Source organism: Primulina eburnea, chromosome 10, assembly GCF_022965805.1.
Source record: "Primulina eburnea isolate SZY01 chromosome 10, ASM2296580v1, whole genome shotgun sequence".
NCBI classification, from domain to species: domain Eukaryota; kingdom Viridiplantae; phylum Streptophyta; class Magnoliopsida; order Lamiales; family Gesneriaceae; genus Primulina; species Primulina eburnea.
Window position 1 is genome coordinate 6904164 of NC_133110.1, and position 27335 is coordinate 6931498.

General features: G+C 33.8%; 4 protein-coding genes across 7 annotated transcripts; 2 read left to right on the forward strand and 2 right to left on the reverse strand.

Moving 5' to 3' along the window:
* Positions 1-472: 472 nt before the first annotated feature.
* LOC140802965 (aladin) lies at positions 473-7221 on the forward strand. Of its 4 annotated transcripts, none has more exons than XM_073158598.1 (15): positions 473-600; positions 699-754; positions 883-1044; positions 1465-1579; positions 1677-1776; positions 1883-2056; positions 2469-2527; positions 3224-3311; positions 3422-3497; positions 4236-4344; positions 5042-5093; positions 5507-5644; positions 5801-5888; positions 6064-6127; positions 6703-7221. In XM_073158598.1, the coding sequence occupies exons 1-14, from the start codon at positions 543-545 to the stop codon at positions 6109-6111; spliced, it is 1323 nt and encodes a 440-aa protein (XP_073014699.1). In that variant the 5' UTR covers positions 473-542; the 3' UTR covers positions 6112-6127; positions 6703-7221. The 4 variants fall into 4 exon arrangements, with proteins under 4 accessions (XP_073014699.1, XP_073014701.1, XP_073014700.1 ...); XM_073158600.1 differs by having other exon boundaries at positions 6754-7221; XM_073158599.1 differs by having other exon boundaries at positions 6844-7221.
* A 748-nt stretch (positions 7222-7969) lies between these two features.
* Positions 7970-9628, forward strand: LOC140803634 (large ribosomal subunit protein cL37). The gene is made up of 2 exons (XM_073159539.1): positions 7970-8107; positions 9147-9628. Exons 1-2 carry the CDS (start codon positions 8029-8031, stop codon positions 9500-9502), a joined length of 435 nt encoding a protein of 144 aa, XP_073015640.1. The 5' UTR covers positions 7970-8028; the 3' UTR covers positions 9503-9628.
* Positions 9629-11325: 1697 nt separating this feature from the next.
* On the reverse strand, positions 11326-14330 carry LOC140802966 (E3 ubiquitin protein ligase RIE1-like). Its single transcript, XM_073158602.1, has 4 exons — positions 13585-14330; positions 12506-12625; positions 12122-12410; positions 11326-11714 (listed from the first exon to the last, which is right to left on the reverse strand). Exons 1-4 carry the CDS (start codon positions 14052-14054, stop codon positions 11553-11555), a joined length of 1041 nt encoding a protein of 346 aa, XP_073014703.1. The 5' UTR covers positions 14055-14330; the 3' UTR covers positions 11326-11552.
* Positions 14331-14798: 468 nt separating this feature from the next.
* Positions 14799-21909, reverse strand: LOC140802967 (alpha-L-arabinofuranosidase 1-like). The gene is made up of 17 exons (XM_073158603.1): positions 20395-21909; positions 20268-20322; positions 19953-20164; positions 19516-19637; positions 19258-19405; positions 18928-18997; positions 18485-18630; positions 18352-18397; positions 18216-18268; positions 17951-18095; positions 17722-17840; positions 17563-17634; positions 17381-17484; positions 17017-17073; positions 16725-16923; positions 16118-16264; positions 14799-14973 (listed from the first exon to the last, which is right to left on the reverse strand). Exons 1-17 carry the CDS (start codon positions 20569-20571, stop codon positions 14827-14829), a joined length of 2019 nt encoding a protein of 672 aa, XP_073014704.1. The 5' UTR covers positions 20572-21909; the 3' UTR covers positions 14799-14826.
* Positions 21910-27335: the final 5426 nt, after the last annotated feature.

Here is a 27335-nt window from a genome sequence, read left to right on the forward strand (position 1 = left end):
AAATAAGCACTTTTCAAATGACAGAAGCGTCAAAAAAAGAGAAGAAAAGAAACGAAAAAAATACCGAACTACACACTTTATAACGTGTGTATCGTGCTGATAACGTGTTAAAAGTAAAAATTTATGGTAAAAAGTAAAAATCTCAAACTCTCAAAATTTATCAAACTACACCCTCTATAAATTTTTTCTCGACTGAATTGTGATTTACTTCAGAAATTAAGAGATCTATTTATAGAATTTCTTTGAAAATAATATAAAAATAAATATCTCATTATATACATCATGACACACTATTTTTCCATATTTACGACTCTTATTTTCAACATTCAAATTCAAATGTTTACGACTCTTTATTTTCAACGTTCAATAATTATTATTTTCAACAAAAACAAAGTTATATGTATTTAATCGAAAATAAAATTAATTTTTTTTGCAAAATAAATAATAAATAAATAAAATAAAATGGATTAAAATTTAAAACCCTGGTGGGAGGAGAAGACATATAAACCCTAATTTCTCTCCCATTTTTTCCCAAACAAGCTATGCCTTCGTTTCCTCAGCCAGGCAAGGTCACAATCGGCGAAATCAACAGAGAACTTGGTAACCAACGATCAGTTGTAACCTTCTTTTGATAACGCTACTTTGATTCCGTAATGTGTTCGATTACAAATTATTTTAAATTGGACTTGATTATGCAGTCACTGCGGACCATCTCAGCGATGATCAGGCCAGGGAGACCTACGGGGAAATTCTCGTACTCGCTCTATACATTCGTTTTACCCATTTTTCGAAAAATTAACGTGAATTTACCTTTTTTTTTAATATAAAAAGGGCAATGTGGATTCACTTGATTATAGCGTTGATGGGTTGATATGATTGCAGGGAACTGTATTTGGTCCAGTTCCATTTGAGTCAGATAGTATTTTGGGCACCGAAGCTGAACAGATAGATGTTTTGCCACGGCAAGGCAATATAGGTATTCTATCTGCAGTGGTACAGGCCCTGATGAGCGGTTCTGTAAAGCCCCTTTTTGAGCCGGCTGATGTAAATATCCTGTTTGATACTTGTTTTATTATTTTTATTTTGGTTTTCTGCTGTATTGTCAGTATTGTCGTTGGTGCTGTTGCTGATTAGGTTTTTATATGGAGTGAGTTAGTAGCTCTAGTTTTTTGCATTATATTCTTGTTGCAGGAATGTTAGTAATCTGGAATTTTTAGATGAAAGCACCTTTATGTGGTGGATGTGATTCTGTAAAGTGGTAATGTGAAAGCAAGATATGTTGGTGGTAGTACTTCTGAGTGTTTTGGAGGAAAATGATTTGTCTTCGTATGTGAGATCGAGACCTAAAAAAGTTTTCTGCTTTTGCAATCATTGGAGGCAGAATTGCCATCTGTGTGATTTGATTGTATAATATGATTAATGACTTGTAAAAATACCTTTTTAATTTAATTATGTATTTTCCAGGTAAAATTACTACAATATATTGATCTTCATGCTGTAAGTTGGCACAGCCATAAGCGTATTTTAGCATTCATTTCTGGACCACATCAGGTGACAATTTGCGATTATGATGATTCTGGTAAATGACATCACCACTATCTTAATTAAAATGGCTGGACCGTCTTATGTCATTTCTTGATTTCGAAAGATGATTTCATTTATTTTATGTTCATCAGATGGGAAGTCTCCTTGTGTATTGTCCAGCGAGTCACAAAAAGATGTGAAATTTATTGAGTGGAGACCAAATGATGGGAAAACACTTTCTGTTGCATGCAAGTTCGTACTTGTATATTGACCATTTTTTTTATTGCAATTGGTAAATTGCCTTTTTAGGTTTGCTGATTGCTTTAACTTGGTGCTGTTTGAATTACTCAATGAATAGGGGTGGCATTTGCATTTGGGCTGCTTCTTATCCTGGTAATGTCGCATCTGTAAGATCTGTGGTGACGTCAAGCATCATTTCTAGAAGTTCTAACACTAGATGGACTCTAGTGGATTTCCTTCGAAGTGATGATAATGAACAAATAAGTGCGCTTGCATGGAGCCCTAATGGAAGATATCCAAACGTTATGCGCTTTAGTTCATGGGTTAATTAATGATACATAACCTGTTCTTTCTATCATCTCTAATTTTTATTTATGTTCCAATATGTTCTGTTATTTTTTGTTGTTAGCTAAAATGCAATCTCCTGCACTCGTCTGCTCACATATGTTGTCTAGTTAGTTGTTCCATTCTTTCTGTCAGCAAGTAGGCTATGTGAATCTATGCTTCTAGTTTCCATTTTTTTTTTATTTAGTAGTTTGATTTATTACTGTTTAATGTTAGAAAGCTGAAAATTTTGGACTATTGTATTTCTTGTTTCCCAGAACCTTTTGTGTTTACATCTAATATTATTCGTGAGAAGTTGCTGTTCAGATCTAAAATGTGGTTCTCCTTGTTATCTGAAAATTTTCTTGACATATTTCTACATATTTGGCATCAGCTGCATTTGATAATTCATCTTTCACCATATGGGATGTAGCACAAGGTTAGTTATTTTTTCATCTTATCTCATTCATGCAAACTAAAATATTTCAATGGCAACGTATGTTGGTTGGTCTCTTATTATTATATAGCTTTATCAATATCAAAATACTGTCCATGGCACCTCTCCCATCTGACTGAGTGTCAGTCTGGACATTAAAAATGCTAATACTTTTTAGCGACTAATTATTAACTGCAAGTTATATGAAGTTACAGGGTGCTTGTTTATTGATCTTTCTCACGACATTTGCTCAGTTTGCGGGGGAGGACGATATGATTTGGTGGCATTAGCCCTGTTAAAATTTGGTGTACAAAGATCTATATTTGTTAGATTATGGATGGTTATGTTCAAAGATAACTTGAGGGTGCTATTTTAAACCTGTGTCAGCTTAGGTAAATGCAGACTTTAAATAGAAGGATGGGTGCCTGCCTATCATTAAAATTTATTCGCTTGACATGAAGCATGATGAAATCTATCTCCTCGCTCATGGATTGCAACTTTACTAGTAACTAGCCCAATGAAATTTCTTTTTTATGCATAATTTTCATTATTTTCTGTAATCAATTTTACTGTTTGTGATTTCGAACCAATATATTGCTAACCGTAATCTATCAAATTTCATACATGTGGTTTTTTCCTCCATAACTTCCACTTCTGTATTGATTTCCAGCTATATTTTTATTGCTTTATGTTATACAGGACTGGGCACTCCTTTCCGACGAGGTTTAGGAGGCATATCGATGCTGAGTTGGTCTCCGTGTGGGGATTATTTTTTTGCTGCAAAATTGTACTGAAATTCAGTAGAATAATGCCAAATTTCTTAAGCATGCTGTTGACTTTATGAACTCGCTATGTTTTGAAACGTGTACGTTAAGAGTGTCCATATACTTTCTACAGTGATGGGACATTTTATCTGTGGGAAACAAACACGTGGACATCAGAACCATGGTCCTCAAAGAATGGATATGTCACGGTTGATATATTCCCCTCTTATTCTTATCTGTGATTGTACTTCTTGAGTCTCATTTTAAGTTATTACTTATTAGTATAAAGAAATCAAAATATGGAGTCCCGTAATGGTTCTTTCATCCCTTCATATATGTTGTTTGGTTTGGAGGCCAGGTGAATGCAATCTTTTAGTCTGCATTTTTTCCTTGACAAGCATGTTCATAGTGCATGCGAGGTGTTGGCGTGTTGCCTGCCATTTCAAGTATTCTTGTGATTTTGTTGGACAGATTTTGATGTATCAAGTTCAAAACCGTGTTGCTCGTCATGAATAATGTTTGCAGATTTCATGGTTGGTCTAAAACAGCTCACTGATAACCTGCCTTCTTTTTTAGGATTGAAAGGGGGTATTTGTGCTTGAGTGTTTGGTGGTCTCTGAAATGCTGATAAAGAAATATGAAATTATGTACCAATTATTATGATTCATTTCCTATTACTTTTCCGTGTCTTCTGTGTTTTTTTAACTTTTGTCTTGGTTTGAATGTTCCTTAGCTGATCTTCCTGAGAACCCGAGAAGGTGTTAATAGAAAAAATAAAAATGAAAAATTTGCTGTTAATACATGTTTCTGCTGCCTTCTAATGTTTTTATTTATTTCCTTAGCCGAGTTATTACTTCTGTGTTTTTCTTTTTTGCTCTTGTTATGGGCTAAAGTATGACTTCATCTTATTATGTTCTCTAATTGTTCTTGGGATCAATTGATGATAGGGTGCAACGTGGGATCCTGATGGGCGTATGATACTTCTTTCTTTTTCAGAATCTTCAACTTTAGGTTCCATTCACTTTGCATCAAAAGCTCCATCGCTGGGTATATCATGTATCTCCACACTTAACTAGTTCTATTAAATAACATCCTTCTGATGTGAATAAGAGATATGGTTTTTTGACTTGTAAACTAACATATGAGGACCTTAGAATGACAACTAGTTGTATGTGATGCTAATTATGCTGCATGGTTGATGATGACTATGCCCTGTGGTTCTTTCTGGTGTCTTCTCAGAGAACAATTAGTGTATAATGTGATTTTTGACATTGTTCGTATGTATTCATTTTTATCCTGTCGATTATCTCATATGTCTGCGACGTCTTTGTGAATTTGACTTAACCTTTCTAAGGATAACGGGGACAGAGACAGTTGTTCACTAATAACTAGTTTGCCACAAATAATTGTACACTCGTAGCATGTAAGTTATCTTCTGATGTGTCGAAGGTGAAGTGGAAGATTTAAAGCGACTTCTGGAATACTCTGTTTCTTAATCAAATATTTTATTTTAGAGAACATTAACTTTTGATGTTTCACAGACCCTTAAGTAACCTGTGGATGCACGAGGCACTATACCACAGAAATGTTCTGTTGTTTCTCTGTTTGTACTTGTGTTATTTATAGCTTTATGGGATTTTGAGTCTCATGTATGTTAACTTGTTTAAATTTGGCATATGTAAGCTAATGGATGCTTGAATGTAATTCAGTGTCAACATATTCATATTGTAACTCTTAATGATGTCTTCTTCAGATGCACACCTCATACCCGTTGAGCTGCCTGAAATAAAATCTTTGACGGGCAGGTAGAGATATCTGTATTGTTTAGTGTAGTTGTTAGATGTACTTTGCCTATTCGATTGTTAACACCAATTAAAGCAGCTTTATAGTTTATATACAACCATTCAGTTGCCATACCAACTAATTGCTTTTAAGAAAGTTGTCAGTTAATTAAAATTTTACCAGAACTTTTTTTTGCTCTGATAATATATATTTTTAGCATTTATCATTCAAGTACTGCATCTTTGGTCCTGTATAATTATTATTTATTGAAAAAATTACCTTTTTTAGTCAGGATTTGCAAATCTCTATGTGAGAAGATCACTTTCGATTTCATATCCCCAGCAAGAGAGATCCTTATTTTGAGGAATTGTTGGTTGTGCTTGTCACTCATGACACATCTCGTTGATTTTCTCTCTTTTATATTTCGTTTCCGCAGTCAAGTTATTAAGAATATAGCTTGGGATGCCTCAGGAGAGCGATTGGCAGCATCATATGTGGATGGTGATGAGTTATACAAAGGACTTGTAGCTTTATTTGATGTTAAAAGAACACCCTTAATTTCAACATCATTGATGTAAGTGCGGATTTGTTCGGTACTTGTCACATCATAATGATGTTCCTTTTATCATTGGCATGGTTATGTAGGACATGTTTTGTTGCACACTTTCTGGATTTTTGTAATTGAACTTTAGTTATTAACTTATTTGGATATGTATTTTTGCTAATTCAGTGGATTCATCAGAGGTCCTGGGGACAATCCAAAGCCATTGGCATTTGGGTTCTACAATAAGTTCAAACAGGGACCATTGCTTTCAGTGGTTAGTCCCCTTTTCTTTGCATGAAGTTTATGCTCGTGCTTTCTGTAACATTTTAAGGTTTGTATGATGAAATCATTGGAAGTCAGATGCTCCTGCTGTTCGCTTTTATTCTAGTTGTGTGACAATTTCTGCCATCTTGACTGAAGTATATTGGCTGACGAAGATTCTTGTGCAGAGTTGGAGCACTGGATATTGCTGCACCTATCCTCTTATATTTCGATGACAACGCCCAAGTTAAGGTATGATCTTTATTAAGCTTTTGAAGTTTTACAATTCCCTACTCTTTACTGCACTTCTGCAATACATCATATATAATTCTACAGTTCAAATAAGCGAGCAAGGTTGAAAAGCTAAGCACTTGCGTATTTTGATACTCGAGCTTGGCTTGCTTACCTATAGCATTAAGATCTGTAAATTTAAATAACATTATATACCTATGGAAGATATACAATTTTGATTCTAATCTGAGCTGTTTGAAGAACACTAATGTATGTGCTCGAGCTAATATAGAACTTTGACCAAGTTGCTCCCTGGTGGCTTGGTTTGTATTCATAAACAAGACCTCTACTGTAATCATTTGGTATGATTAATGAGTGTTGTTCTATATTTAAAAAATGCAAGAGAGAACAGTGAGTTTGTAAAAACATATCATGTGAATTGTGATAGATCACATGCCCTGGCCATTCGGTCATTAATGCATGCTAAAAATAATTTACTACAAATGCTGACATGGTTTCACATTCTTTATTATTGTTGGCCACTGAAGATCATGTTTTTTGCTTAGCGTTGATATTAGGTATTTGATAATTGATAGATAAAAAGAGACTTGATTTCTTGTTGAAATCGTTTTGAATCCATCGATCAGCTTATGGTCTTGATCTTGCAAACATTGCAATGCACTCGGAAAAGGAGTATCTACTCTGACTATTGCTTTTTTCACATATCCCTCCTGAAGGTCATACGCATCTCGGTCTTGAGCCCTCTTAAGTGTTCAGTTCAAGCTGGTAGAAACTGTCCCAGGAATGTTATTGTTGAAAATACATGTGTACAATCTTTTCTGCCGATTCAGTCGTGAGAAGTCTCGGATGCATGACCTCTGTCGAAGTTGATATTTATTTGAATCGGGAGTCGCATTTTGCCTATTTTCAAATTCTCTGTTTTTTTTGAAGTTTTTTGTTATAATGTAACCTCTGACCAGTGAACTTATATGTCGATGACAGACGCAAGGAAATACTTTTCTTTTGAGGCAAAGTTTTTACATTTCTATCATACTTTGTATACTGGAAATGTAGTTAAATTTTAATGTGGATTGGGTTCGTGCCATAGTTTCCTATTCACCTCTCTCTATTCACCATTATGTGAATGATTTGCATCTCCATTTAATGCAAAATTAAATATTTTATATTTCATAAATATGCTCTCTGATAATGTGATTTTGTAGCTTCAAATTTATATTTGAGGATGATTTTTAGATTTTACCATGTTATTTTACTTGCAATTGTCGACAAAAGTTGTGGATGTTCCTCTATTCAATTTCCTGTTACCCAAGGCTTGAAAAAGTAGTCGAAATGGTTTACTCAAGCATATGGTGAGAATATGAAATTGAAAATTTGCGTAGCTTTTGAAAGTTGTTTTGACCTTTTTATGTTTAAATTCGTGAAAATTGGAACAATTTTTTTTTGTTATATGGTATTTATTTTGTCAAGTTTTTCTTTTTAAACACAAGGATACAAGGGTAATAAGGAAATTGCATATTTTGTAAGATATATATAATTTATAATATTGCATAATAGATAAAACAAGCGTGAGTTAATTGAATAAAAATTTTCCAGTGGTTCCATAATTGACTTTCAATCTGTTACTATCTTAATTTGTTTATATATTAAATAGGTTTAATTAATATAATAAAAACTTTCAATAAAATTCAAACAAAAATCCTAACAGCACAACCTCTTGTCAGTATTTCCACTGATTATTTATTTATTTAATTTCTTTATTTATTAAAATAAATAAAAGGGAAAAATCGTTATTTTTAATTTATAAATATTAAAATATAAAGAAACAACAAAAATCAAATAAAAACCTGTAAATTGCTTATCCCAAACTCATCGAGAAAGAAAGAAACAGTGACGAAGGTGATATGGCTCTCCATTTCACCGGTCCACTCTTCTATACTTCGTCTTCTCCATCTTCGACCTCAGCATCAGTTGCTCACCCTTGTAAGTGTATTAATGTTTTGTACAGTAATAATTTGTATTATAATACTTTTCCCTCTGAATCTTGCTACTTGAATAATTTGATTTTTATTGATATATTGGATTTAGGTTGATTTAAATGGAATTTCTTGACTAGTTGAGTTTTCTTTTGCATGATTTCTGGGTTTTGTTTGACGCGTGTAGTGTGTGGTCATTGCGCCTCGTTCTTCTTCTGTAAATTATTTACAAGAGAAAGAAAATGGGATGTTTATGGTATGAGTGGCCTTTTTCTTTGCTTCTTTTCTATTTTTTAATTCTGTGCTCTGAACAAGATTGATAAAAAAAAATGTATTTTTCCTTGTATTCCTAGTACCACCCATACAATTTTCTGGTTTAAAACGATTAAATTTGGACAATGTGGAGCATATAAACCACATCTTATGTTTACAGAAAGGTCTGTTTTGAAGGTACGTGGACTTACAATATGTTCCGCATTCAAATTTGGTTTGCAGTATTGTTGTACGCAAACCTTAACGAGACTTTTAGATTTGATCAGAAACTAATTTTAACTAGTTTTTAGCCAAGGACACAAGTAATTGCCTAATTGGAGTTGGAGATATATTACAGGTTGCTTAGTTGTGTACTGTGATGTTATGCAGGGTTGAGTGAGGAATGTTTTACCCTTCAAATGCAATGTGGTTAAATATCATTTGTAATTTTGTAGCCTCGGAGGAAGATACGGAGCTGGTGGGGGGGTCGAGCAGGGACTTTTACAGCCTTTAGAAAGCTTTTTTTTCTAAAAGAAAGTTTCTGTTTGTATTTTATTTGAAAAAGAAAAGTTTTCAAAGTGACAAGTCCGAAAAGTAGCTGAACTGCAGCTTAAAAAAAAACTTCTATCCGCTACTGTCTTTAAACATTGACCTGCTCCTATTTTTCTTTAAAAACCTTGCTTGATAAAATACTTTTTTAAACAAAGTTTTTTTTGTATCCAAACTGGCTCTTAGTCTTCCGGTGAATTTGTCAATGTTTCTGAATTATGTGGCATTGGTTTTTCTGTTTCTAGTCTTCAGTTTGGGCAACAACTTCATCAATAAGCGTCCAAAACCGTCTGTTGGACACACGAATCGAGCACCTCTTGTTTGGAAAAGCAGAGGTGCATTGATTGTTAAGGCATCTTCTGATATTGATGGAACTGAACCTAGTGCTCCCGATTCTCCTACTCCAAAGGACACAAATGAAACTGTGCCTGTTGAGAATCTCCCATTGGAATCCAAAATTAAGATGAATCTTGAGCAGAAGATGAAAATGAAAATAGCAAAGAAAATCAGATTAAAGAGAAAGAGGCTTCTGAGGAAGCGCCATTTGAGGAAGAAGGGACGATGGCCGCATTCGAAGTTGAAGAAAAACAAGAACGTGTAAACTTTGTTTCATGATAACTTACCTGTTTATTCATTACTTTGTCTGCTCACTGTATAATCGCAGTTCATCAATATATTTTTGTCTAATGGATTATCATTGCGTTAAAGATATCAGTTTCCAATTCCATTCCACCTTTGAAGTTGCTTATGGATGGGATACGGCATTATTTATGTGTTTTATTAAATGGATTAATCTCTATTTATTTTCCTGCTAAGATTTCTTGGCATAAATTATTTTTTAGCTTTATTTTTGTTGTTTTTAAAATATACAATATTTCTGCTCTTTCTATTCTGTTTCTTGTCTTGACAAGTTTTAACACGGTGGAATTCATTTCTATTTTAGTAGCCTCTAAGATTGAATTCAACAATGTGAAAATGGTGCACTTAACTGTGTACAAGGAGAATAAAGCCTAAAGGAAATTGTGTCCAGGTTAATATTTCTTTCGTTTTCATTTTAAATTTCGAGTTGAAACATTTTAGCCTGCTTGAATTTAAAATAATAAATCGATTTCTTCTCATTTGCTTCAAATTCTTTATTGAACTTGATTAAGAATACGGCTTGTGCTCGTTCGTATTTGGTTTCAAATACTAGCTAGTCATAAAGAGCTTACATTGTGAACAAACTAATCTGGATTCCAGTTTGACTCAAGAACATAATTTAACACAATCAAGCTCAATGTAAAATTTAACACCTGAACTATAAATTGTTGGTATGAGGTGCGGTAATTTGAGATAATAAAAATGAAAATAAAGAATAAATTGGACATCGAGATTTACGTGGAAAACCCCTAAAAATTAATAGGGTAAAAACCACGGACAAGATGAAAAGAATTCCACTATAATATTTTATGGTGTACAATCCACTCACTGTGTTTTCAAAGAGAATAAACACTCTTTAATACAGAAGAACAAACACCTCAAAAATATTATAGAACTAAGCACTTAATGCTATAAAATGAGGGAAAACTCAAATAGAAAGTGCGTCTTCCATCTTCAAATTCTGCTGCAGCTCGTTTTGACAAGTACCGACAAACATTTGTTGAATGCTACCGGCCAATATTTGTTGATTAAATGACAAATGTATTTAAAGCATTGTCATTATCTACTGACATATCTCCACTTGGAGATTTGATTAAGAATCAAACACATCTCTACACATCTTTTCGATCTTGTCATTCCCTGCTGCTTACGTTTCCGCTAGACCATTTAAGGATATACACCATTCAAACTATCAGTGTTCACTGGCTTGGTCAGAAAATCATCTATGTTATCTTTTGTATGAATTTTCTGCATATCCACACTTACTTCTTCTTTTACTTCAATACAAAGTGTTGAACTCCAATGTGTTTAGTCCTGAAATGAAAGGCTGAATTCCTTGCGATGTGCAGGGCACTTTGACTGTCACAAAACAAAAGAACATTCTCTTGTCTGTGCTCGATCTCCTCCAATAACCTTTTAATCCATATTGCCTCCTTGCAAACTCGAATTAAAGCTCGAGTCCAAGTTCAGCTCGAAAGACTCGAACATATTCGTTAACTGTTCGAAAATAAGCACTCGAAATGCTCAAAATTTATTTATAATATTATATTAATAAAATATTACGACTTTCGAGCGGCTCGCGAACTATCGTATAAAATAATTTAGACTCGAATTCGACACGGAAAAAATTCGAACATGTTCAAATTCAGCTCGAATTCGATAAGCTCAAATACAAATCAAATATTTTTTCGAGGCAGCTCGAAAAACTCACCAACTAGCTCGGTTCGTTTACAAGTCCCGAGTCAGCATCAACCATTCCAAATTATTAAAATATCACTTCCAATATATCAAAATCAAGCTACATATTAAAGTCAAAGTACGCCACCCCACTCAAGTGATACATCTAAAAAGAAAAATACAAGAAAGTTAGATTCTGCTTAAGATGATTTGATATGCATTTGAACTGTACGTTTTGCAAGAAAGAGAGGCAAATGGTTAATGATTCTCGATCATTTCCTGCTGTTGTAAGACCTATTCGTCTCTATGCTTTATGAAATCCAGTTAGGAACCGGTCAGACCAACATGTCGCCCCGAAGAATGTTAAGTTTGCAGAGAGGGCACGTCGCGTTGACACGGAGCCATTTAGCAATGCATTTATGGTGGAAATGATGGTTGCAGGGAAGTGAACATAACTCCACCCCATCTATATATTTGTATAGGCATATGCAGCATTCCTACATGGTAGAAATAGTCACATACTTGTTATGATGAGTGATTAAGACCTCACAAGAATAAAAATATTTATGTGATCGGCTATAATATGAATTCAACGACTAAATTTTGAATAAAAACAAAGCCCAAAACACAAGGCATCGGATACTCAAAGTATGAAATAACCATTCAAATTTGAAATTCATGATAATCGAACACATGATCTAAGCTTCGATTCTAATCATACGAGAGAGTGTTGGCCAATATCACTGTCATTTATATAATTGTACAAACAATCACACAAAACTGCAAGGATAGTTGTTGCTTTTCTAGCAAAGGGTTTCTGGATTTTTATTTTTAAAAATATTTTTATATAAAATTTGAAATTTTTTTCGTTCAGGGGACAGCTTAGAAGAGAGGGGATACTTACAGAATCCTCTGGAGGAAGAAAAAGCTCAGCCATGGAATTGCTGTGGCTTGACAGTGGTGTTAACTGAACTTGTTTCCTTTCATTTTCGAACGTGTGATTTTGGTGGCGAAATAAATATTTTGGTAGAGATTTGATATCATTTTCCGAGGCCCCATCCCCAATAGACATTGCGTAAGCAACTGTAGCTAAGATCGGAAAGCAACAGAACAGCACAAGAAAAACAATACAAGCCACCACAATGCAGAAGATCAGAAAGAACACATCGAATGCTAAAAACACTACCGATAGCCTGCAGTTTAGAGCATCCATTTCACAGGGCGATGGATATCAATAATTTATGCATAATTTTTTTGTATTTTTGAAATGTACAAGTATGGTAATTACCAGTATAGACGTGGAGAATCTTGCAGAAGCAGCTGGCCTCCCATCACTATCCAATAGAATCCAAAGACCCACCAGATTGACGAAAGAACAGTATTGACGGACTCCAACTTTTGGAATATCCTGTGGAAAGATATTGGGATCGGTTGTTCATATTGATTGTTTCTCTTTGTCAAATAATGCCATTTCTAAAGTCATGTCATTTTAATGTCTTTCTTCATCAGAAAATTTAGCTCCGTCAATTTTGCTAGGACCTTTGGTTAAAATAGCTAAACCCCAAGTTCCGGCAAATTTTTCACGGATGACCCTTAAACCAAGTTGGTGCTACATTCATGTTTATCTGTTCCTCGATCAACAACACATCCGCCTTAAGATTTTATCTCAACTACAAACTCAATTTTGTTACTACGATTCTGATACACGTGCACCAAATGAACTTGGCCTAATTATCCTAAACCATATCAGCAAACTCACTACCAAATTTCCTTAGACAGATGCCACTTATTCTGATTTGGTGATATGATCATGTTGTATCCAGTCCCATCTCATTTTACAGTACATCTATCACAAGATTTTTTCTAGAAATACAAGAAATCCAACCTTAAATCTGTTTAGGGAATCATCCCCAAAACCTCAATCCTACCCAGATAAAATTATAATAAATTGGCTTCCACTCTATTCTATTCATCGTAGATAAATACAGAGGTTATAAATGGATTATATTAGCATTTATTATATGCATTGCCATATAGTCAATGATTAATATATACAAAATTAAATGTCTTTCATCTATAATAATACCACTAACTCCTAACAGACAGAACTTTACATAACATATATCCCCAAAAAAAAAGAACTTTACATAACAGAAACGCAAAAATAAGTCAATATAGGCCTCTAGCAATGTCATGATTGCATCAGGGATAACAAAACATCAACAAACTCTTAATCTAATAATAAGAACCAGTCAAAAAAATCATTCATACATAAACCAAAAGGTCGTTGTCCATTTCAAAGCCCCAAACTGCCTTGAGAAAAAAAACACCACTGAACTAATTTTTTTTTTTTAACTAAAATTTTACCTGTTGTGACAGAGAGAAGAGAACACCCCATAAAAATTATAATCTTGAAAACCTTCAAAATCATCATCAATACTCCGCCTTTGATACTCAGCCCACACAAACCCCATGTGCAGAATGCATTGCAAAGCATACCCACTAATCCACAGCCTCAAAGGAGTGGAAGGCCTCTCTTGCATGGTGGTTAAAATCACAAAGGCAGAGACCAGAACAAATGCCAGATTCCATATCATATCAAGAAACAGAAAGGGTTTTGAGTAGCCACAATCCCTGCCAATTTGAGCTGCTAAATCATCCTCCTCACAATCGTCATCAATACTGTAAATTTCTTGTTCACTATCAACCAAGATCCTATGCTGGTCAGAATCGGTGGCTATTCTTGCAAAAGGGGGTGTGAGTGAGGTGGCTATGGAATTTCTGGTGGGCCTCAAATCGTCATCACCTCGGAAAAAACGCAGGTAATCTCGGTTCATCGTTTCGGTGTCAGTACTTGGCGCTGTGAAATGGGCAAGATCGAGCCGGAAAGTGCTGGTATCACACGAAAAATGGAAGCTTGGGAAGAAGAAGGGAGGAGGGAAATGGAAGATGGCCGTGTATTAATGGTGGTGGGGCCTGCTTTTTACATCTTTGAGGTGGTGGGTGGAGGGTGGGGTAGTGTGGGGGTACGAAAATGTGGTCAAGTCATACTATGGAAATGGTTTTGACTACAGACTCGCAGACAAACCAAAATCCTCGTACACAATTTTGCAGCGGAGAAAACGATGAAAGAAAATAGAAGGAAAACAAAAAAATGGAGTTTTTATTGAATATATATAATGGATTTTTATTGAATATATATAATGGATTATATATATATATATATATATATATATATATATATATATTTATTTATTTATTTGATATGCTTCGTATTAATCATGTTCATTCATATGTCCGTCACTAAGATCAACTTTTAATATGACACTCGTATAATAGATATACAATTTTGATATATTTCATTACGTACAATAAGTGACTATTACCTAAGCTAGACACATAAATAATCACAATTGATTTGTGTGTGTGTATATATATATATATATATATATATATATATATATATTTATATATATATATATATATAGTTTTGCAATTTAAAAATCTTTTTAGCATAATCTTGTTAGCAGAAACACAGTGATTTACAAATATATATTTTTATCTCTTTTAAAAAAATACATCCATAATGGCAATGATTAAAATGAGAAACTACATAGTTTTTTCAGCAGTATCGGATCCTACAAGACATATAGAATTTGGTTTTTTCAACAAGTTAATTGAAGTTAAAGAATATGGAGGCAACACGACATTCATATTGTTGCCAACATTTTTAAGTGGAATTGTAATTGGTGCCACCTGCATAAACAATAATATATATCAAAGAGCTGATAATATTTCAATGATTATTTCAGAATTAAGAACCAGTAGATTATGGTTAGAATCATTCGTAATACGTAGGCGAACAACTACATAAGTACCTCATCCATCCAATATATATGGTTTTATTAGTATTTTCATACAGATTTTAAAAATTATTGGAAAAACAAATTCAACAAAAAAATTTCTATTTACCCTTATTTATATATAGAAATAAAAGCTTGATGAGAAATAGCTGATATATTTAAAATAATATTAAACATAGACATTAAGTTACATATTTGATATGAATGGAAAAAAATAATGCAATCTTTATATGACAAAAGCTTGTATGAGACGGTCTCATGTGTCGTATTTTATGAGACATATATCTTATTTGGGTCATCCATGAAAAAATATTACTTTTTATGCTAAGAGTATTACTTTTTATTTAAAATATCGGTAGTGTTGACCCGTCTCACAGATCAAGATTCGTGAAACCATATCACAAAAACCCTACTCCTTTTATACATGAGATGGGAGAGTATATTGAAAATTCTTAAGAGTGTTCAAGTGGTAACAAATGAGACTTGATAAAAGTTGAGTTAACATATATTTGATTATAGACTCGAATGAATATAACTAAAATACTATAAATTAAAATACTTATGCAGGTTACAAAATTTTGTAACTTATAAAAGAAATTAAACTTTTAATGTTCTACTGAAGTTTATTTGAGCTAAAATATGCAATAAGTAGATTTTTAATGTCATTGGACTGTGTAAAAATATACTACAAACTAAAAAATCAAATAAAATATTTTATATCCAAGAAAAATAACACTAAGTCAACATTACATTAATGCAATCGATTTGGTAGATTTTAAAAAAATTAATACAAATCATGATTGACTAAAAACCAATCCAAACTATGCGATTTAGTTGGTTTTATAGTTTGGTTCGATTTCTAAACACTCCATAAATTTTCTGCGGCGCTAATGATTTATAAATTTTGGTGCTCATATATGCATTGTTACCACATACGAGTTCAATTCACATTAATTACTTTTTGGTTAAAAAAACATTAATCACTAAATTATTTTATAAAAAAAAACACATAGACTAAAAATAGTCGATAGATATACCTTTTTAGGCTCACTGAAAGAATTTTCATCCTTCACATTGGTGGATGTCAAAATCGTCATTTGGGACCCTTTTGATTCAAATGAATTCTTTCCCACCCCATTAACTGAAATCTTGAGAGGCAATTTGTTGCTACCTAAGTTCACAACCTGCACAAGAGACTTCCATTCATAACATAACCCAAAAACCATGCCATATTTCTATTAAAATCGCGAATAGATGTTATATTTCACGATGAGTAACAATTTATGAATCGGATGTGAACATAGTTAATCCGGGATAATTATTTTCACAAAATAAGGGTATATGTCAAATAGTTGATAACAACATCCACATTTTTCTTTGTCTAGCATCCTCTAGATTCGAATCCGAAGCCTCCGAGGGTGACGAGATACTGAGAGACCCCACTTGTTTGTACTATCAACATACACTCAATTCAAACGTGCGATAAATCTTTTTTAACGGATTCTAGATTTCTGCCTTATGGGCTCAGTGTGTGACAAGATAGTATCATATGATTCGCCAATGTATACATTCACGAGTTTCTTTTTCTCAGTTTCTTGCAAAGACTTTTCAAGAGCCAATGCAATTTCAAGAAAATATTCATACCTTTATCCTCACATAACTTTTGTTTTTGTCTGAATCATTCCAAGAAATAGCAGATGTGACTATAGAGGTTGATGGGTCGGCTTGCAGTTTGGAATCAAGTAGAATGGCACCATTTGATTCTTTGAAGAAATGTTGCATCCAATAACTTGGAGTTCCATATGCCTCTGAAGAATCAAATACTATAGCATCTGGATTGAAACTGAAACAACACAGTATCGCGCGGTTCGTTCAAGAAAACTAATATGCAGAGGAAAACCACATGTTCTGCATAAAGGGTTTATATGAAACATACCTCCAATCATTGGCGTTAACAAACAAAGGTGCATTGCTTGCCATTTCAACGACATCGCTGCAACAAAGCAATAAAATCAGTAATTTCTTGTGTCCATCCTACCTTCGTAAAGAAAGAAGATTGTGACTTGTGAGTCAATTGGACAAGAAAGAAAACTTAGAGCAAGTTACAGACTTTAGCTGAACTATGTGCACCATATTACATCTGATTTCGGCAACAGCAAAGGCAACTTGCTTTCAGTTAACGTTCGATGTGTTAGAGAAAACTCGTGTTCTATGATTTCACAATCCCGGTGGTACGACGACTCAACAAACACGTGACAATGAATTTCTGCTGAAGGGACTTCAAATTTCAAATTTAGTACCTATTTGTCTCTAGACCAATAAGAAAACCAGCCTCAGCAAGTGCCTTTAAAAGATTTCCCCTTCCTGCATCATTTCCAGTCACTGCGTACTCACTCACAAAAGCCTGATAATTCATTTATCAGATGAAATATTTAGGCATTTCTCCAAACAAAAATAAGTAAATGAACAATTTGCCAAACACCTTTGGGCCACGACGTGAGGTGTGATCAAAGTTGTGAGCCATCGAATACATAGTATTCGCATTCGTGTACACCTAAACACATGATACAAGAATACTAAGAAAGAAGACAGTTCTGCCAATATTACGCAAGGATTTATATGTCAAATCTGAGATTCGTACATGAAAATCGTACAAATCTGCTGGGTGATCCAGCTGCTGATATGAGCCATCACAGTTCGAGATAATCTTGATATCTGGATAGATTTGTTTTATCGCATTGTAGAACTTATTGTAATTTCCTGAACTTGTGTAGCAATACAGTAAGTAATTGCAGATCTTACAGTTTATAGCATAAGAAAATAGCATGTCAAAAACCTGAAATTATTTTACTCTACAAACAGATGTATACCTCGATAATTCTTGCTTCCACAATCTTGATTTCCAACAGCGACGTATCGTAAATCAAACGGCTCTGTGTGTCCCATTGCAACTCGAACAGAACCCCACTTAGACTTGGAGTCTCCTCGAGCAAATTCAATAGCATCCAGGATGTCCTGCAAAGGCATTCAAGTTCGCAAAATCAATGATTTATAAATAAAAATCTTGATGGTTCAGACCAAGTTCAAATTTTTTAATTAACGATTATATAAAGACAGAATTATAAAAAAACATACTTGCACAAAAGGTAAAATGAGGGAAGTGTCAACTTGATCATTAAGACTGATTCCTATGGAAAGAAAAGAAAGAGCATAAGTAACAGAAATATTCGAAAACCGAACACATAATCACTGAGGTGTATTTGGTCAGTACCATTATTGAACACCCAAACCGGTAGTGCACCTAAATCTTCTGCGAGCTACAGAATATGAATAAGGGTATGCATGTGAGATATGATTGAAATTCGAAAGAAGTTAAAAGCATGCTAACTAATACTACATATTACTTGGAGATACTCAAAAAAACCGAGCCCATCATCAGTCCAATACTGCCAAACATCTCCAAAATGCCCCGGTCTCTCTTCCCATGGTCCGATGGTTTCTTTCCATCGAAATGCATTGGCTAACCATTTTCCTTCGACAAAGGAACCCCCTGAAAAGAGCCGAGTCAAATGAATGCTTAGTTAAGGGAAAAAGATACAGACAAGGTAATGTTGCTAAGGATGTTAAAATTAACAATACGCGGCATCAAAATTTTAATGCATATACATGAACATTTACGGGTACCAAGCAGATAACTGCATATACTTAAATTACAAGAAGGGCCAAAGAAACAACCCTGTGATAGAGCTTTTGGTTCTCCAGCCACAATAGCAGATACTAAATATAGCAATGAAGAGTGCTCACATTGGATAATTTAGGATGGAGCAATGTAAGTCAAATATTTCACCTGGAAATCTGATAAAACCCGGCTTCAAGTCCACAAGCATGTTGAAAAGATCGGCTCGGAATCCATGTTCCTACACCATGAGTTTCCTTAAAGATCTCAGTCACACAAACTGCAATCTTTTTTCCTACTATCAAACAATGTCAAGGACAAAAAATATAGAAGTCTTCAAGCAAAAGAATGTGTGTGACCAAATATGCGAACAATTTCTGAGTGAACAAGACTTTGCACGAGGCCATTACTTCGGTACCATAAGCAGAACATCTAAATATAAACATATGAAACCGGTTACTATTTAGATATTAACATGTTTTTTGGCTAAAAGTCTCATACCTTATGTGTGCTTAAAGGCATAGCTGACACTTGATCAAACCATACAATACCCTTTTTTCTTGTCGTAAACTGCAATCTTGAGTTACGATCTGTTCCCTGTGCTACCAAGAAGATCTCCTTTTTTGTCCAGTTTGTGACATCACCAGTGCTGATTCATCAGTTAAGAACAAATATTTACAAATTTGTGACATGAAAGCATCAATTAATTTCTTAAAATTGCTTAAAATCTACACAAAAGGTACTACAACAGATGCATACTTTATATTTCCCGTGGCTAATATCTGTTGTCCTTTTGAACCGATAAATGATACAGATATTTCAGTTGGTCGCGATGAACTAATATATAGCGTCACTTTATATGTCTTTCCTTCTTCTATATTCTGCAAGAAAATAGGAACGAGCAATTCATCCACAAATCCAGAAACATTTTATTTAGATCAAACAAGAAATGCAGTGAACCTTCGCATGATCGCATCTTTCCAGAAGATAGATACGTACAATGCAGATATATCAGCAAAAAATTGCAGCCAACGAAACTTAATTATGTTTTCTTGCATGTGAAATAATGAAAAAGCTGTTATATGATCTAAACGATCTCAATTTCATTGTTATCATCAGCTATATTTTTTGGTATAATGGAAAACACTCGTTCTTCGAATGGAAACACTAATAACTCCAGGAAAAAATATTCTTACCATTCCCCAGAATCCAGGATTATATATGCCAACTCCTCGTGCTGGACATATATTGTCACCACGAATGTCACACAAAATCTCCATTCGAAGTGCAACCTTATTTCTGTCGAAGCAGGATGAACGGTCTGTTGAAACATGTAACAACGACTCATTCCCCAGGATCGTCCAAGGATTAAAGTTTGATGGAGTATTCTGGCCTCCGGCCTCGAAACCTGAGTGCATATATATATTAAAGCTGTGAGAATTCATAGTTCGAAAATATTAGCACCAAGAAAATTCCGAACATTTTGGAAATTAAAGAAAAATCGGACGAACCTCGGTTATTGACTAGCTCTCCCCACAGTCCTCCAGTCCCAGAATGATTGATCTCCTGCAAAAAATTTCTGGTGTTTTGACTGAACAAACCAAAGGACACACGCTGAACAAACATTATAAAACTAACCTCGAATGATATACCAAACATGGTACGAGGTATTTGTCGAAGTGACTTTTCAGAAGCGTTAACGAACAACGATGCCGTCTGTTTTACATCAATTCCACTAGAACAACACTGACAAGCTATGCAGAATCCAATAATCATGAAAAGTAGGGTAGCATAGGAAGTGCGACTCGGGTCCATCCCTTCCTCAGTACTACTTTCGATTATTGGCCCCCTATTTAAGCTGGAAATAAAGTTCGAATCCTTATCGCATATGCCATGAAATGGTGATGAAATATTATCAAATTTAGTTGTATTTTCTGATAGCTTGTATGTTTTCAAAAACAGAAAAAAGGTTTAAACAAAATAACTAACTCCCTCACCACTGAAAAGGCCTTTTAGCTTTCTTTGGCTGATAAGTTATGCAACTTGAAGCAACCGAATCCTTTGTTTTTAATTTGATGCATTGTTTTGAAACATGAATACATATCTATACAGACACACATATATACTTAGTAGATAGATATATTTGACAAGAAACTTGGCATGTATATAAAATAAAAATCCTCTTCATACTATTAATCCCATGTGTTTTCAAATCTTGAGCACATATACACATTAAAACACGTACGGACAAGTGTTTGTGCTCATATTTGGAAACAATTAGAAAGAATGGGAAATAAATTTTTTTTTCATGAGATGTTTTTAGAATTTTAGGATTTCACACAAGCAATGTAAGCCTAAAAGAAACTAGACATAAATTAACTGCAACTGTAACCCCCAACGTGGAGGTGAATCTATCAATAGAGGACAAACAAAACAAATCCAAAGAGACAACATATACTTCTAGATGTGGAAGTCAACGCCCCAAAAGGATAAGGTCGAATGAAACCCAACCATTTTCATAGAGCTTTGTCATATATAAACAATACATATGAGTGTAAAAATACTACCCAATTGGGAAAAAAAAGACATAAAATAAGAATCCAAATAACCAAGTCAAGAAATGATAAGAGATATTAGTATATCAATCAGGTCTCAAAGACAACCATTAAAGAATCCAAATTTTTTGAATCAAAATCCATAAGACAAAAAACATCTGGCACATATTCTTAGAATATGCAGTATAGAACCTACAAACTCTTGCGCATTTTACTTATAAAGAACCAGAAGGCGATGAATGATCTGGTGAGAGAAGGAGATCCAGTTGGGAAAAATTAAAGACGATCACTTGAAAACATACCTGCAGGCTGTAGATCAGAGTCCAAGCCAGATTAATGAAGGAAGAAACCTGTATTTGTGTTGTGTGATGATGCAAAGTGCCATTTATTTACCAGAGTGATCTTTGCTTTAAGGAAACGACCATTCTGCCGTTGAAGAATTATTATAAGTTTCGGTAACAATCTTCCTTAACGCCACCGAGTCTGCCTTGTATCCATCCACTTCAGATGTACACTCAATGTTTTGTAAAAATCTTTCTAATAAAATACACAAGAATCTATCAAGATATCTTATTATCTATTTTATAAAAATCCATGGACTTTATCTATATCTATCATTTACAAAATTTGTGTATTACATTTAGATAGTAAAGTGAAAACTGATCCCGTTTGAATCGAAGTTATATGTATTTTTACTATTTCAAAGGTGGGAGATCAAGTTGTGGGGGAGTGATGCGGTGGCGTGGTAGCGATTATCATTGGAAAATATTGTTCATGAACCACCCCATATATATCTATAATTATTTAATTGAGTATGAATACTCTAGAAAATTATCTTTGGTGAGTAGTAACCACAAATAATTGGATGTCTTAGTCATGATATATATAAATCACATATGTATATATCTATTTATCTATATATAATATATATTTAGGTAGGGTGATGTCATAGTCATGATATGTTTGTTTATTGAGAGTTTGGTTCATTATTGTAACATCCTAAAAATTTTGATGTGTTTAGTCAAAATTTAAGTAATGAATTTGAATTTAATAATAATAAATAAATACAACTGTTTAGATTTGACATATGTATAAATAATTTGTCCTACATATTAATCTACTTTAATGTCCAAAATGATTATAATGAAATAAATAAAAATGCTTTATAAATAATAATAATAATAATAATAATTTAATAATGAAATGAATTTTATTATCCTACAAATAAAATTTATATTGAACTCTACAAATATATAAAATATGTTTTTAAAATAATATAACATAAATAAATAAAATGAAAAAAAACAATATATATATATATATATATATATTAAATAAAAATATAAAATAGTAGGTTTGAAAAAGAATAAAAATAGTGAAAAAGAGTACAATGTCACAAAAAATTCCGAAAAATTTATACAACAATCCTCATCCACCAAGAAACATAATGTATAGGTAGTGTAACAAAATCATGAATCGATTTTGTTCAGAAAATCAAGATCCATGAAGAACAATTTATGAAAAAATTTCAAAAACTTTTGTTTCAGATAGCTATTTACATCTATTTTTCCCCTTCATTTGAAAGATTTTCAGTTCGCTTTTAAATAAAATTGTTTGAAATGTCTTCTAGTTAAACCATATGTCAACCGATCAGACAAAAACTTGGGTGAGACGATCTCATGGGTCGTATTTGTGAGACGGATCTCTTATTTGGACCACTCATGAAAAAGTATTACTTTTTATGTTAAGAATATTACTTCTTATTGTGAATATGGATAGAGTTGACCCGTCTCACAGATTATGATCCGTGAAACAGTCTCACATGAGACTCACTCCAACCTATCATCCCAACAATCCTCATCTAGTTTTTCAAAACCCATTATCAATCAGTTATGAATTTTGAAAAGTAGTAAACATAAAAGTTGTGAATCGTCTTTGATAAAGGCCAAATCTTACAAAGATTTTAGGGATTTGATTTGATAATATTTGTCCTTATCTAGACTTTTTATCCATAATTATATGCTTAATTGAATTAATAATTGTAGATTTAAATAAAAGAGGAAAAATGATTAAATTTGGAAATAAAATAAATCTACAAGACTCTAAAGAAAGAAAATACCAAAGGAAAAGAAATAAAATATTCTTATATATTATCTTGATATTATTGAAGTTTTGATAAAGATTGAGTCTCATATTTGAAAATAAAATCTACAATCTTATTTACAAGGTTTAAGTTTGAGATGAGCTTAAAAAGAAATTGGAGGATTAGGCCCATGAAGAATTATAAAAAGCAACGTACGTGAGCAGAAGAGGGGAGGCGCAAAACAAAAGAAAAAAACCAGCGCGGAAGGGAGAGAAGAGAGGAGAGAAGAGAGAAGCGTATAGAGGGAAGAGACAGAAGAAGGCATCGCAGAAGGAGAGGGAAGGAAAAGAACAGAACGTACAGGAAGAAAGAAGCGCAGAAGACCGCGGAAGAAAGGAACAGAAGCTACTGTGAAGTAGCACCAGCGCGGAAGAAGGAAAAACAGGGAGGAAGACAGAGGCAAAAACTGGAGGAATTCCTCAACACACGCCTAAATCACAGAGAATTCCTCTTATTTATTTCTTTCTTTTGTTTTCTTCTATGAACTTAAATATGACTTTTCACTTCTATTTTGAATTCATGAAATAATTTTCTTTAGGCTAAGACCACGATAGGGCCAAACAATATTTTATTGGATATTTGTTTTATTTTCATTATATTTAATTTTCTTGATTTTAATTATTGATTGATGTTAGTTTAATATTTCTTGTTAATAGTCTGATCAGTCTTGAAATACATAAGTATGGAAAATCGAGTCGTGTGTGGCCATCAAAGCAGCCACATGCGCACTAGAAGCCGGATTTTACATTTTTCTATCAATTTTTGACATAATTGCAACACTTGGTGAAGTTTCATAATTTTTGGACATTTCTTTTGAATTATTAAGAATTTTTAAAGCTTTATTCAAAACTACTCGCTACAAGTTTTGTACACAAATTATTTCTTAAATGTTACAACACATAGGTCCTAATCAATGTAAAATAATTCAAATTATATTTATAGGAAATTATCTCTGTTTAAGATTGATACCAAGACGAAGAAGTAAGCTATCAATACGAGGTTTCTCTAGTTTGAGGTTTCAACCATCAAGTTTATTACTCGTTTTTCTTCAACTAGGACCCTTTTGGTATTCAGCATGTAATTTACACTAAAGCTTCACAAACAACCAATTTATTCATATATATTGCATCATATCATGCATTTCTCATATTGTGTCTTATTTTGAATTTCTGGATTTATTGATTTCTGAATGGCTACGGATCGACTATTATTGATTGAATGAATGAATGACTAAATGACTGGAGCCCCGGACAACGATCTATGTACCTGATTACTAGTCCACAAGACAAGCGGCTTCGAGCCGAAAATGTGAGTTCACAAGACAACGTGGCTTCGATCGAAAATTCGAGTTCAATGAACAACAAGTTTAAACCACTCTGATTTCGGTCTGAAATGTGAGTTCACCCTGGCTAATAAATGATCGATTGTATGTATGGATCCTACTTGAGTATGTGAGAAAAGTGTTGCAGTGGATGTTGGTGGGAGTCATCTTTTTAACCCTTGATTTCACTTCAGTGCCTTGAACTGTCAATGTATTTCACTTAACAAGATATTTGGTGGCAATGCGTTATACATGTCATCTCATTTTGAAATGCTACACTTATATATTATCGTTTGATTACATTTATATATTATCGTTTGATTTGTTAACTATATATAAGCCTGACTTATTTTCTTACTAAATCCTCAAAGACGTATTATCTATTTTTTTCTATTTATTGTGAGGAAAACTTTACCAAACAAATATTTATAGCTTATAAGCTGAAGTTCCGTACACCCTCAATCATTTATTCACATAAAAATGCTGATATAATACTACATAAGTCACCGCTATGTCACCGACACGTCACCACCACAGAGACGCTATATCGGCGAGAAGTGTTCAAACTTTTTTTTAAATCGGAAAGCCAAACTAAAAAAATATAAAACATTAACAACCTATCAAACTGTTTGTCACGAAAATTTGCGGGCGTGCCAGGCACGTGTTCGTGCCAAAATTGTGAAATAATCCGACTTCGTTTATGAAATGTTGTGAATCTCGATTCGGTCGTAAGTTCTAACTCCTTCGAAATGACTTCAAAATTAAACGTATAAACTGAGGAAAATAAAGGAATTATAGAGAGAATCCATTGACAACATCAAACTTAAATATGTTGTTATGAATTTTGATCAACGTTCTACAATAAAGTTGAAGGAATAAGAAAATATACTGCTTGGAAATGGAAAAGTGAGCGAACAATTAATGACATAATTCTGCAGAAGATTGTTGTTGATTTTTTGTGAATTGATTCTGTCGGGGGGCATTTTCTGATTTCCTTCATTCACTTTTGTCACATTCTGCACAGCAGTTTTCCCTTCCCCCATCACTCCACGTTCTTCCACGTCGGGCAATGGCAGCAACTGATACCACGTTTCTTCATTGGGCCAACTACAATCTCACTTGGGCCGAATTTTGGGCTTCTTTGATTTTTGGGCATAACAATTGGCTTTCATCTGTTGGATTTGTTTTGGGCTTCTGAAATATTATGCACAACAATTGCCCCCCGTAGCCAATTTGGCCCATGGGCCAATTTGGCTATGTGTGTAATAATTCCAATATTTTAGCCCATTTATAAGTTGGGCCCAAGTGCTAATACGATATATAGAATGAGGAGGCAGATGAGGAGAAAAAGAAAGATAACAGTGTGGTTTACAGCACCATTCCTCCTAGACTTCTTCATTGCCTTCTTCCCCCAAAATCATCCAATTCTTCATTGCTTTTCACAACCGATCCTCTTTCACTTTGAGAAAACTAATCAACCCCTCACAGAGATCCCATATCCCATATCAACCAAGTTTCTGAAAATTGCCATCATCAACATCATTCCCATCAAGCCATACTATCTCAAGGTAAGTATATTTCACCATTTTTCTCAATCCTCCATCATAAAAATATTGTAGAATATGTCACATTTCATGTTGCACTCAAGGTGTTTGTGCATATGTCTGAGTGAGATTTTTATGAGAAATACCTTGCAACACCACTGCATGATATCTTAGATAATATGCCTTCAACGTTTTCAGCTTTTCAGGATTCAAGCCTCACTTTTTCGAGACATTGATTTAGGTCAAAAACTTCAAGGGACAGAAAGAGAGATTGGATGGCATGCTCTCCAAGAGAAACCGTTCTGTCCACTTTGCATCAAAAGACAGCAAAGTTTGATGTCAAGGAAGAGTTGGTGAAGAAATTAGATGCGGAGCTCGCTTGTCCAAATGGGAAGAGCTACGTCAACTTGATTTCTCTTGAAGACTCCATCTCATCTTTATGGCGATCTTGGTTTATGTTTTGGTATTTTGTGGAATTTTTGGAACACTAATGTAGTGTTTTCTTGACATGTTACACTTGTTTGCCATGATTTGGCTTGTTCTTTTTGCTTCGTGAATGTTGATGAATGACTAGAAACTCGACTTTTCTGTTGGAATATAATGTTGTTTGGATATCCATTGCTTGGGGTTTGTTTGCAGATATTCACACTTTTGGCATACTACATTTACAAGGGAAACTCTGTCAAAATTTTTCTAAAAAATGAACATCTCATAACGACGCAAACCAACACAAATCAACACATATTGAACGGCCAAACCACATTTTTCCAAATAAAGCTCAAGGAAGTTTCAAGACCTGCACTAAATGAACTTCGCTTTGTCACCGATTTTGCCAACTAACACAACAAATATTCCTCGCAAAATACATCAACTACATCGGATTCCATGTGCAATCATTTTATTTATTCACAATGCTCCATCATTATTTACAAAACTTCAGAAAGGAATGGCTTAAAAGCCTATTCCTTACATATTTACAGAAACTTCTTACAAGATAATATGACAGATTCAAACAA